At 32.2% G+C, this 13,696-nt stretch overlaps 1 protein-coding gene across 1 annotated transcript; it reads right to left on the minus strand.

Moving 5' to 3' along the window:
* Positions 1-5,503: 5,503 nt before the first annotated feature.
* LOC112465626 lies at positions 5,504-13,453 on the minus strand. Its single transcript, XM_025033256.1, has 5 exons — positions 12,040-13,453; positions 11,470-11,768; positions 11,317-11,385; positions 9,608-9,700; positions 5,504-5,946 (listed from the first exon to the last, which is right to left on the minus strand). The coding sequence occupies exons 1-5, from the start codon at positions 12,638-12,640 to the stop codon at positions 5,896-5,898; spliced, it is 1,113 nt and encodes a 370-aa protein (XP_024889024.1). The 5' UTR covers positions 12,641-13,453; the 3' UTR covers positions 5,504-5,895.
* Positions 13,454-13,696: the final 243 nt, after the last annotated feature.

Raw genomic sequence — 13,696 nt, forward strand, 5'->3', positions numbered from 1 at the left:
TTCTTATTGAGCCAATTCACAAAAAATACCCTGTGTCATTGTCGTATGGACGCCGACTCTCAATATTCGTGTAGAATAATTGAGATTTAACCTCCTTGTTACTTTGAACGGAAGCAGCTAGGGAGGAGTTAATTGGGTAACACTTATTGTGTATTGTGAAAAGTCGGTTCTTATTGAGCCAATTCACAAAAAATATATTGTGTCATTGTCGTATGGACGCCGACTCTCAATATTCCTGTGGAATAATTGAGATTTAATAACCTCCCTAACCTTTACTAGCTGGCCGCGGACATTAGTAAGGTTATCTAATTAAGATTGGATTTTTGTGATTTCTTCTCAGTTTCTTCACTGACTCTTTTGCGTTCTTTTAAACCGTGATCAAGAACGCCTTTTCTGATTTTGCTTTAATAATAATACTATTAAGCAATTTTCCTCCGACGTGCGAACCCTTGAACACAACAAAATATTTATGAAGAAGAGAAGCAGACAGCGCACAGGAGGCGCGGAGAGCGCCACATTCAAATTTTAGTACTCTGAAGTTGTGAAGAGAACGAGACGTCTATAGTATAATTGATGTAAATAAATTATACAATTTACTTGAAGATGAGTTATGTAAAGCTTTACCTGTCTTCCACGCATTCAATCCAGCGTTTTTCAGAAAAGACAAGCAACGCCCCTTTAAAATATTATCTCAATCAGAAAAATACACAACAGCTTTCTCAGATTTAGGAAACATATCGTGTAACAAGGACAAAGTTTTTCAAGTACTAGAAATTTATACCGTCACTTATACGGAATCACATCAAAAAAACGAATTCAATCAGTTAATAGTGCTCGATTTGAGATGTTCTTAAGAAATTATAAAATAAAAAATATTAATGAGCTCTTTCAAAAAAAAATATTTAAAAATTTCGACGCATCCAGTTTGCCTCCTTGTCAGTTAGAACTACGACAGCAATTTGAAAGGGCGAGATACATAGCAAATACGTGGTCAAATTCACACCTAAAAGTACCAACGGATCTCGAACCTACTGATTGTGGCTGGGTAGATCAAGAATCCATGTATATACGATTTTAAATAGTTTGATGGGCCTCAATTACCGTCAACAGTCAAAGATGTTATAATAAATTACGAAGAATCTGAAGGTAAAGTATTTAATTATTACATATGATACATACTTTTCATTGTACAACAGTTTTTATAAAAATGTTAATTTATGTTCCAGATGATGAATCTGATATTGATTATACCAGCGACGAGGATATTGATGATCAGTCAGATTGTCGTGAATGTTAATAATAAAAATACTATTTTTATCCTGTAAAGAGAGAAGAATATATTCCCTCACTTAGCCTTCTGCAATTGCATATATAGTTCACTAACAGTACAAATAATAAAAGAAACAAATTGCCAGAACTGCACCTTATTATTTAAATTTTAAAGAATCGTTTTCCGTTTTACCGACTTCTTACGATATTATCATTTTTCACATACTTAGCCATCGTTTTGACTTCTGGCAATTAATGTCAAATTTTTATGGCTTTAAATAATATAAAAACAAAGTCGCCAGAACTGCACCTTGTCATTAAAATTTAAACAATTTTTTTACAAGTTTACCGACTTCTGGCAACGTTTTAGACCCGGCTTAGACTTCTGGCAATAATTTTCCCTAATTTCTACAGTTAAAAACTACAACTTCACAAAATATCAGAACTGCACTTAAAGATTTTATTTTGATTAAAAATAAACGCGTTTGACCGCCCGCCCATGCTTCCCTACCCGGGAGCGACTTCTGGCTGCAGTGCTACGTGCTTTTCAAATAGTAAGGAGGGTTTTCATATACAAATTTTGACTGCACCTTATCATTTTTAATTTTCGTAGCCAGCTCTTAGACTGGTTCGGGTGCCCCATATAGCTGGTACAGTTCGTGGTTATATATCTGATTCTCTACATGCCATCTTCCTGTGTCGGGCCGTAGATTCTCTCAGGACTTTCCTTTCGAATGCATCCAAAGCGTTTGCACTCCTCTGCGTGATCGACCAGGCTTCGCATCCATACGTAGCCACACTACGTATTAGCGTCTTGTAGAGCAAGATTTTTGTATCTCTGCGTACGTCTCTCGATTTTATTATTGGTAACAAGGAGAAGTACGCCCTGTTTGCCACCTTGATTCTTGCCTGGACCTATCTGGCTTCGTTATTGTCTGAGGTAATTATTGAACTCAAATATTTGAACTCCTCTACATTTTCAAATGTATAGCTTCCAAAGTTAGCTCTAAGTTAGTCCGTCTCCTCTTCTTGACATATCATCATCTTGGTTTTGTCCTCATTCACCTATAGTCCAATTCTCTCCGTTGCCTCCTCCAATCTTCTGAAGGTTTCATGGAGTTCCAAAAAAGATCTTGCGAGGCAGTCTATATCGTTCGCGTAGGCTGTCAGCTGCTTGGATCTGTAGCAAAGCTCACCATTGACGTCCACTTCTGGTTTTCCGCACTACTCCTTTTAGTGCCAAATTAAAAAGCATTGGAGCCAGCCCGTCTCCCTGTTTCAGTCTTCTGTCGAAAGCGAATTCCGCCACAAGTTCTTCCTGAATTCTGACCGCGCAGCGTGATGAGTTCGTGGTTTTTTTTGTCAGCCTGAGTAGCTTTGGTGGAATTCCCAGATCCAGCATCATGGTGTATAGCTTTTCTCTGTCTATGCTATCGCTTGTCTGATGTCAACAAAGAGTTGGTATACGTCAATGTTGTATTCCCAGCACTTCCTCAGGGTTTGCCTTACTGTGTGATGTTGATCTATTGTTGATCTGTTGTTTTGGAAACCTGCCTGATATTCTCTGTTTTTAATTATGCCGCATTTTAATTTTGCCTCATACACGAATGTTCCGAGTACCCCGAAGTCAACAATATCTCTTGCAGATGCTCTTATGTCGAAACCGTAGAGTTGAACATTACCTCCATGGGTGCTTCCGAAGAAGTGCTCGGAGTTAAAAGAACTGCAGGTTTATCTAATTGTAAGCAAGCAACAAGACAAAGAAGCGTTGATGAGTACTTATTTGATTTACTCATTATATTATGCAGCTTATTTTACATGGCATTATGTTTCTTCTTCTCACAATAACAATAAATTTAAAAAATTATCTTAATTATAAAAATCTTTAATGAATTACTATAATACGAAAATAAAAGTATGCATTGATGACAATGATAATAATAACGATGACAACTATAAGTCTAAGAATAATAATTTTCATTTTTATAGTTTTAGTATGCATAAGGGTAATTAATTTTTTAAATATTGATTAATTTTGTCTTTTTTGACTCTCCAGTAGGGAAGACCGGGGCTCGTTGGCACAAGAAGCAAGTTGGCATTGCGTTCCGTTTATGTATTTATAGCGAAATAAACAATAGAAAAGTTATCACAAAATATATTTTTTATGACATAGGTACTTTTCCCAAAGTTTTATTTAAATCAAACAAGTATTACAATAGAAAAAGAGAAAACTCTGATTCAAGAAGTGGCAATTTAAGTAAATTTTCGAGCGTTTCAAAATATCGTATTAATAATGTTCTTCAGCTTGAGAAGTAATAAATCAAAGTGACGTATCATTAGTTAAAAGAAACGTTTCTGTTACTATACGACATGTTATTTTGAGGCGAACAACAGTAATTTATTGTAATAAAATGACTGAAATCTCACAAACGTATATAGGGATAGGGTATGTTGGCTCATATCAAGGCACGCTTAGCTTGACTTGTTGTTGCCGTGCGCGTGAGATCTGTGTGAGTATGTGATTTGCTACCTACAATGCTGATAGAAGCTAGATATATATTTATATTAATATTTTTATATTGAAGAAAGTTATATCTAAAATAGTTTACAATTGTTTTTCTGCAACAGCATTTTGCTATTTGATCATTACAAAATAACTTTAAAAGATACAACCTTTATCAAGAAGTACATATCTGTTACCCGTTTTGTGTTTTCTATTACGTTTTCATTAATTTAACATGGACTTTTGTTGCATAGCCAACTTACCCTACTATCGGGGCAAATGGGCTACAATCAAGCATGTTCGTATTTCACTTATTACAAAGAAACTATATACAGTATACAGGGGCGTTCCTAGCATGAAAATGTAGAGAAATCACGCGGGAGTATTAACGGCGATTGGCCGCGAGGCATCAGGCCACTCTGACACGCTTGGAAACACGCTCTAGAACACCGTGACCGCCAGGGCACGAAGCCCTCGGGGTCACGGGGTCCGCCTAACCGAGTAAGTAAGGAAACGATGAAAGTAGTGGTATTTCATCGGCGATGTTGCCATCTCCCACTTATGCTACACCTCTCATGTCTCCTTACAGTGCTAGACTAGAGTCAAGCTCAACAGGGTCTTCTTTCTCCGCTAATTTTTCCAAGCTTGTTCCCTTGGCAGTGGTTTCGCTAGATAGTAGATAGGGACAGGGGGAATCTCGTTAATCCATCTATCCCGTGCTGGGGCCGACTATCATATTAGTACTATTTAATCATGATAATTAGTTGTTTAAAAATTTAAATGCCAAAATTGTGAAAATAGTGCCAACGAGCCTCGATCTCCTCTAAGTGTGAATTTGACATGTAAAATGGCGCATGAGGATAAATTACACCCTACATGGCCTACATTATACATATATATATGCCATAGATATTAAACTAATTAAAATTTTTTTGTTTTCTGTTTAATATTGTTCATTGTTGCACACATCTTAAAGTACAATATATTAACAGGTTAATACTTTATTATTATTTTTTTTAATAGTCGGATCTGTACTGGAGGGTTAATTATTCTATATATAAGTACAAAATAAAGACCATTTTTAGATCTATTTTTTGTAAAAATTTATATAATTTAAAAACGTTAGGTTAACTATTTCTCTTTATACAGCCCGCCCCAAATGACTTCTGACTGACCTTAATGTTGACCTTGACCTTCAAGAAATTTATTAAAAAGTTATTAATAAAAGAAGTTTGAAAACTGTAACATAGTTTTCTGACACTGACCACTTTTTCCTCCGATAAACAAATGAGATATTGTAAGCTAAATATTGAAAAAGTTACCAAGTTTTCCTTGAATATCTCAAAAAGTATAAGGCAAATAAAAAAATGTTTTAGACAAAAGTTGTTCAAATTAATAAGTAGAAAAGAATAATACAATAAAAAATAAAGGTTTTAATTTAAAAAATTTAACTTTGGCCCTCCTGGGCCCAGCATGGCCCTTGGACCTAAAATCCAATAAGATCGTCTATTGGCTCCTTTTGAACCTTCTAACTTTTATTTGAAACATATTCTTCCAATAACCAATACTTTCTGAAATAATTGGCCGTTCCGTAACTGTTGGTACACAAGGTATACGCCATCGCTAAATATCCTCATATCAAGGTAAGGTAGTCTCTTTTATAAACTATACGTAAAAGAAGCATAAATTTAATTTAGATATTTATTTGTATGACATTAATGTTACAGAAGTTTGAAATATTTACAAAAGTTATAAAATATTCTCTCCCTTTCTTTTTTTCTCTCTTTCTTCTTCCCTCACTCACCAACTCAATTACGGATCATCGTCCATAAGTACATAATAGTGTTAAGTAACGCGTACAATTGTAATATTTTACTAATTTTTTTTTTTTCTATTTTTAATTACACCACATTTCAATATAAACCAAGCACTTCAAGTTTAACGGGTTATGTTATGGACTCCTCTGCAGAATAATAATAGCAAGCGACCCGTAATAAGCAAACTCTACGGAGATCTTAAAATACTTTACAATTTTAAAGTTCAAAAACTTTATTAAAATTAGACGGAAATTTTTTTAATTTTTAAATCTTTTTCGAAACATATTTGTTTGCTTAAAATTCTCTTCAAAGAACAGATGAAACTAGAACCACATACATTAGTATTATGCCGAATACCTATGTAAAATAAAATTTTAAGTAAATGTATGAAAATTTCTAAATAGTGTCTGTAACGATTAATCGACTTTAAAAAAATCTGAATATTTAGAAATATTTAGATGTAACAAGAATTTTCGGAAATAGATTTTTTTTAATTGTCTAAATTAATTATTTGCAAACTAATGTTATTAAAACAGATTTTCGAAAGCCGATTTTTGAAATTAAAATAATGATATTTTCATAATCAATTTAAGCGATTTAATAGAGCGCAAATAATCTTAAACATAAATCTAATATATTAGAGATTATAATCGAATTTAATTTATGTAAGAACTTAATATAATGAATATTATTAACAATAAGAAGACTACATAATAGTAAATAAACTCACTTGAGCAATATATTCAGTGCGCAGAAAAAGAAAACTAGTTTGCTTTATTGACAAGAGAAGGACGCGATAGACTAATCTCAGTTTTAATCCGCTTACACGTGATGATCGAAAATAAGTTGATATATGTCCGAGTGTTTCGTTCAATATGTCTTATAAATAATACTGTTTAATGTTTGACATTTTAAGTGATCGGTAGTTTACAAGTCTTAAAGAAAAATGCTAGTAAACTGTTGTATAACGCACTTGGTGAGCGTAAGAGTAGCGAGGATGCAGGATCAATACACTGTTAATTTTTTTGTTATTTTTATTTCTTTCTTAACTATTTAATATATAGATATATATAAAAATAAACATTTGGCACTGACCAAGTGCACTATATGGCGTTGCTTGCTAGTGCGTCTCCTTTTTTAAAATTTATAATAACCGATCGCTTAAAATTTTAAACAGTAAAAAGTACCATTTATAGAGCACATCAAATGAAATACTTGAACACAAATCAATTTATTTTCAATATACAGGGTGGGACACATGGTGCACTTGCACATCTCGAAAATTTTTAAATTATAAGTTGTACGAAAAATTATTATTCACAAAAGTTGCGTGACCTCGGGGGGGTTATTATATAATGTATACATTTTTTTTATAAGTGGAGGCAGTTAAAAAATTTTAAGGTTAACTTTATTTTTTTAATTGAAATATTATATTTTTTGTGCTACTATTAGGGGGTCTATACACGTACGAGTTTGGCTCGCAAGTCCGGCTCGGCGAGATTGATTCGCGACCCGGACTCGAACTTTTTTTACCACACACGAAAAGAAAATGTGCGAATTTGGCTCATCTGACGCCGAGCCCAGCTCGTGACATCCCATAAGGTGAAAAATAAACGAAATCAGCCATCTCAATGGTTATTTCAGACTTTGTCGATCTCTTCAAGAAACTGGTAATGTTATCAAGCGTAATCGTATAAAAGCTGCTACCAGTGAAGAAAATACTGTTGCTGTCTTACAATTAGCAAATGTAATGTACAATCCACATGTTGGCACACGAGAGATTGCAGTCAGGAAATAGTCAACGAAGTATACTCCGAATTCTTCACGCTCACTTTCATCCGTATCATCTATCACTTCACCAAGATGCATGGAACAGATTTTGAAAACCGTGTTCGATTTTGTTAGTAGTTTTTGCATCAAATGCAAAATAATGATCGTTTTTTAACATTTTATTTACGGATGAAGGTACGTTTATCGACTGCAAACATGCACTATTAGGCATTAAAGAACTCACCTCTCTCACTGGAGAAATTGATCACTAACGACGACGGAGCATTAACGTGTGGTGTGTAACATACTCGGCAATCAAATAATTTAACCATACTTTATTGATGAGCAATTAACGAGAAAAAAATACGCAATTTTTTTAACGGAGATCTTATACCAACGTTATTGGAGAATGTACCACTAAATATGTGTTTAAAAATGTGGTACATGCATGATGGTTGCCCTGCACATTATACGCACGAGAGTCAAGAGAAGCGTTGCATAGACAATTTCCAAGTCGATAGATAGGTCGTGATGGAGAATTTTTATGACCATTTCGTTTACCAGATCTAACGCCATTAAATTATTTCTTGTAAGGTACATTGAAAGATACAGTGTATCGTGAGCCACCCACAACGGTAGAGAATATGAAAGATCGAATTCTCAAAACGTACGTGCAATAGACTTAATTCAGAAACAATTCGGAGTGCTGTTTCGTTATTGACTAATAGATTATCATTGATTAACAGTCATTGTATTAAAAATGTTAACCCGAGCACCAATTCGAGCACCTAATTTTTAATATTTTGTTTAATTCATGCTGCAATATATTATTAAGTTAAATCTACAAAAAACTCACTAACTTTATTAAAATATTAAAACAGAAGCTATTTGTCGTATGTTTTCTCTATATTTAAGATACGTGACACCCAATCCAGAAACATGTGACAACCAACCCTGGGTATGCGGTAAGTTGTCACATTTGCACGATTTTGCTTAGAATTAGATAACTTTTTTGTGTATAAATATAATGTATGTAAGTCTAATATTTTTTTTCTTATACTAAAAAATGTAGCTACACACACACATTATAAAGTAGTACACGATATTATAAAATATTGCTATAAGATTTTTTCGTTAAAAAGAAAAATTTTTTTGTTTTTCTGAATGTGTTCAGAATGTTCTAAAACGTCGAAAAACTGCAATTTTAAAAAATGTCTGTATATATGTATGTGTGTGTGTATGTGCCAAATTTACCGAAATTTCTATAAGTCCAGAACTAATCAACCAAATCTTAACGAATTATATATGAAATAGGGGAAGAAAGAACTGAAGAATATAATAGAATTAATAAAAATTGCTAATAATCAAGGAGTTCTTTTTTAATAAAATTTTGAATTTTTTTAGAAATTTTTGTTTATGCTTTAATTTCTGCAAATTTAGAGATATCGATCTATTTCTAATTTTATTATATTTTTCAGTCTTTTCTACCCCTATTTCATATATAATTCTTTAAGATTTGGTTGATTAAACTCAGCTTTATACGCGATCAAAATTTTTAGAAAAATGTCTGTAATAGCTTTAACTTCTGTAAATTTTAAGATATCGATCTATTTTTAATTTTGTTATATTCTTCAGTCTTCTCTATTTCTATTTTATATAATTCTTTAAGGCTGGTATTCATAGTCGGATCTTATATTCAAGATCGTCTTAAGTATAGTCTTAAGGCGTCATCAGCCAATCAGAGGGCTGTATTAGCATCTTAAGACGTCACTTCCTCTATGAGGAAGCCAAGTGCAAATTTCTAATTTTTATATCAGTATTTGAAGAATGTGACAACCAGCCTCGGTTTCCCCTATACACTACATGTAATGACCCTTTCAAAGTCATGCAAATTTTGTATACAACAATTTTTCGTACAACTTATAATTTACAAGTTTTTCGAGGTATATATTCACGATATGCAAGCAGATCAAAATCAATAAATAATTAGTCAACCATGTCCTCTTCTTGCTAAAAGCAATCTAACAGTTTTGTCTTTAATTTTATGATTTTTCGTAAAATTTGAAATGTTTGGATAATGAAAAATTAAATTTTCTGTTACATCTAATTATGCGTAGTAAAATATATAGTCAAAATACATGATTTTTCGATTTTTCGCAAAAACTAAGAAAATATCAGTATTTATAGTAATTTTAATATTTATATAAATCTAAAAAACATGATAAAAACAAATGAAAATATTAATTACCGAAAGTGTAAATTGGTTATCCAAATTAAACAAGCCACAAACTCTGATGCGCAACGGATGCGCCCATAGAAATACTCCCAATTCGGTTGTTTCCTAAAAGTAAAGAACATCGCAAAATATTATCTTTGTAACTTTTTTATAATTAAAATATAAAAATGTCAATCATTTTTATGTAGCTATTAAAAATAAGTTAATAAAAAAATGAGTAAAGTTAAGCTTTTGCAATTTTTAAACTTTACGAATTAAAATAAATAAAAATTGATCTTTATTCCATTTTAAGGTTTATATTTTAATAAAGATTTGAAACTATTTCTTCAAAATGCTTTATACATTTAATATAGAATTAAAAGATACCTATTCGTAATAATGTTCAATAAAATTTTACGGAAAAGCCGTGACGAAAAAGTAATTTCGAATTGTTTAATGCATGTCTGTGTGTGCATACAAGATTGATTATAGCAGTACCATGTATATATACAAATTGGCCCATTTTAATCTATAAATCAAAATATCTTGGAAATGAATTTGAGTTAATAAAATTAAACACATAAGTGTTGAAGGAGTTCAAAGGGATCGTCAAACCATCGCAAAAAAATCGATAGGTGGAAGAACCTAGGAGATTACAAGATTATCTTTGTTTTTTTAAATGGAATCTAGTTCTTCTTTTACTATATGATGAAGGAGAAGGCGAGATTTATTTATACCATATGTTTAACGTCTTATTAACAAATTTTTATAAATAAAATCAATTCGGATTTTAAATTAAATTTCAAAGAGTCCTATTTGTTCCATTACGCTATCTTTATCGCTTATGACTAGTTCTCTTTTATAACACGAAAGTTTTATAATAGCCACTCAGATCGTTATGACTAAAATCTCTTTGAAGCTTTTGTATACACAAGTGTTTACAAAAATAGCCAAGCTATTACAGCATATTCTTAATACCAAATTAAGTCAGAAAGTCCTATATCATTTTTCCCTCCGACAACAATTATTGATCAGATAAGTTAAGTATTGATAAAGTTACCAAATTTTCCTTAAATGTCACAAAAAATATTAGTCAAATAAAAAAATGTTTTACACAAAGTTGTTTAAATTAATTAATAGAAAAATATGATATAAAAAAACATGGGGATTTCCATTTAAAAAATTAAAAGTGATCTGTACATGATTTTGATGCCTACACCCAAGATTAAACGAATGTTATTATGTTATGTGTCCTTCAACTATAATCTAAGATATTTTTGGTAAGATGCATACTTTCAGAGATAACCGCTTGTAACGCTTTAAATGCCCCACCCTGTATATGCGGAGCGTTTAAACTATTTGGGATACGTTCCATTTAGCGCTAGCAACACTCTTAAAATTATTTCATTTTTGTTGTTTAACAAATGTTGAACAAGGACGGATGATGCTCACAAGCGTCACGAGCACCAAATAAAATATACTTTTAAAATAATGTTACAATTAAGCTATTATCTCTGAAAGTACGCGTCATAACACAAATGTTTTACACAAAGGTTGTACCTATTGTCTGGAGAACGACAAATAATGGTAAAATTAATTTTTGAAAAATCGATTTTTTAAGATAACTGCATAATTAAATATATATCGTTGTCACAATACGCACGTATGCGCGCACGCGCGCACATGCACAACATATGTATACCGTATATTTTAGTAGTGCGTTACATACAAATTTTACTCACAGTCGAAAAGTTACTATGTTTGAATGCGGAAGTTTCTGCCGAGAATATTATACTCGCCAATGCGTTTGCCTATAACAATTGTACGCAGCATTAAAAAGATTATTACACCAATTTTGCTTATCAGCATTATATTTGCAATATGTATACTAATACCTGATTGCATGTCAAATAACAGATGCGACTTATAGCAATAATTTGAAGTGATACAAATATCACATACGGGATATAAAATAGCAGCATGTTGTTAAGTGGAATATATTTTCCACTAAAAACAATGCCGAAGACATTAGTTGTAATCTCTATTAGCATACATGTGATCCAAGTGAGCAACTGTGGGTTGTAATAAGAAGTGAGACAATTTGTTGCATCGTGAAGATAACGATGTAACCGCTGGAGATTCATGATGGCAAGTCCGTCGGCAAATAATCTGATATTGATGCCAACAGTCATCCCTATGTATATAAAACCTTTTATTAAGATCATTTATTATATACCATAAACATACACGCGTGTGCGCGTGATAAATATGCCTAATATATTATATGTATATATAAATATATATAGATAAAAAGTATTTTATTTTTAGATATTAATTTAGATATTTAGAAACATTCATCAATTTTAATATAAGTAGTTAATATTAGCATTTGAGAATCGTCATTGATTAAGTTAACTTGATTCGATTTATTCAACGGTTTCGAATTGATCAATTGACAATAATACCAATCAATTCATGACACAGTCTGTTGAGACGATGAAATCTGCGACGCAATGCATCGTATAAGAAGTAAAATTTTGCGATTTCCATGGAGAACGATATTCGTGTTACGCATTTTATCATAAATGCAAACAAAACTGTTTTGGTTAAAGTTTTGTTTCTAGCACTAAATATTATCATTAGTAAGATAGGTGTGAACCAAACGCCGAAGATTAATATCATAATCAGCCATTGCATATAGTGATTCTTTCGTTTGTCATCAGTGCACCAATGATAATGTTGTATTAAATTATCGAATTTACGAGTTGTGGATATAGTACGTTCAAATTCCATATGTCGCAGACACGACAACAATGCCGTTAGAATCATATAGGAAGACCGGCTGTATCGATACAATTGTTCCAGAACACATCCCACATTAGTCTCACACTTAATTAAATAAGTGTTAAATGTATAATATGCTCCAGCGCAATACATGCCGCACGCGATCAGTGAGTACACTGCCAGTGGGTGAAAATTTTTAAATATCGATAATTCATCGATCGTGTGTGGATGACAGCCACAAAAGCGCGATATGTATAGCAACCATCGACAATTTTCCAGCATGATTTCACAAGAACTGACTTAGTTGCTATGATCATTGCTAACATATCGCTATGTTTCACTCATGCTGGCGATAAAGCGCAGATAAATCTGTTTATTACTTCAAACGGGGCTAATTTGTCTCTATTGCGTGTAGATCTTAGAGATAGTGCTAAAATACTGCGAAATTTCTCACAATGTTTCTCTTTCACGATTCGAAGCTGACCGAAAAAGAGAAACATGCGAGCATTAAATTGTTTCTTTATTTGTTGAATTACAATTAGCTCTTTTAAAATGTCCTTTTTTATGTAATAGCGATAACATTTTGTAACTATTGTGCCGTGATACATATATATAACAATCAGATAGCTGAAACACACGCAACCATGTAATTGCGAGCAACGATTGCTCGTAATTGATTCCATGCAATCGTTATCTTCATCATTTTTGTTACTATTAATAGTATTATTGATAAAACTACATAGTTATGACAACCGCACCGATTTAAATGACCATTACACATATATTATCAAAGATGTGGTTGGAACTAAAAGATTAGCCATCGCTGTATTAAAAAGTTATTAGCAAATAAAATTAACCATACAAACGTATTTTAAATGCTATAATTTACGTATCATCTGCAGATCATTAAGTTCTATGTTATTTGCATAAATTATGTACGTAAATGAACAAAATAAGCATTTATTTCTACTGCAAAAAATTCTAATCTAACCCAATCGTCTTTCTAATTTGAAATTAAGTTTGGTTTATTAGAATTTGTTTGAGGCGTGCAAGAAGAGAGGCTCTTTCCCCGCCCAAGCACTTAGGGAAGACCAAAGCTAAACGTAACATTTTGCTCATTTGAGTTGATATCTTTGATTTACTTGTTTATATATAAACTTTTTCTCTTTTATAAGGTAAATATATGCTTTATTTACATTATGATATGGATAAAATTTATCCACATTTTATAATTACGTAGAAAAATTAAATTTTATGAAGATCGAGATTTGTTACGATTGTCCCTACCCCTAGGGTTGGTTGTAACAGAGCTCAAGGTTGATTTTAACAAAGTAAAAT

This window comes from Temnothorax curvispinosus, unplaced genomic scaffold, assembly GCF_003070985.1.
Source record: "Temnothorax curvispinosus isolate PA1 unplaced genomic scaffold, ASM307098v1 QBEX01015409.1, whole genome shotgun sequence".
Taxonomy (NCBI): Eukaryota; Metazoa; Arthropoda; class Insecta; order Hymenoptera; family Formicidae; genus Temnothorax; species Temnothorax curvispinosus.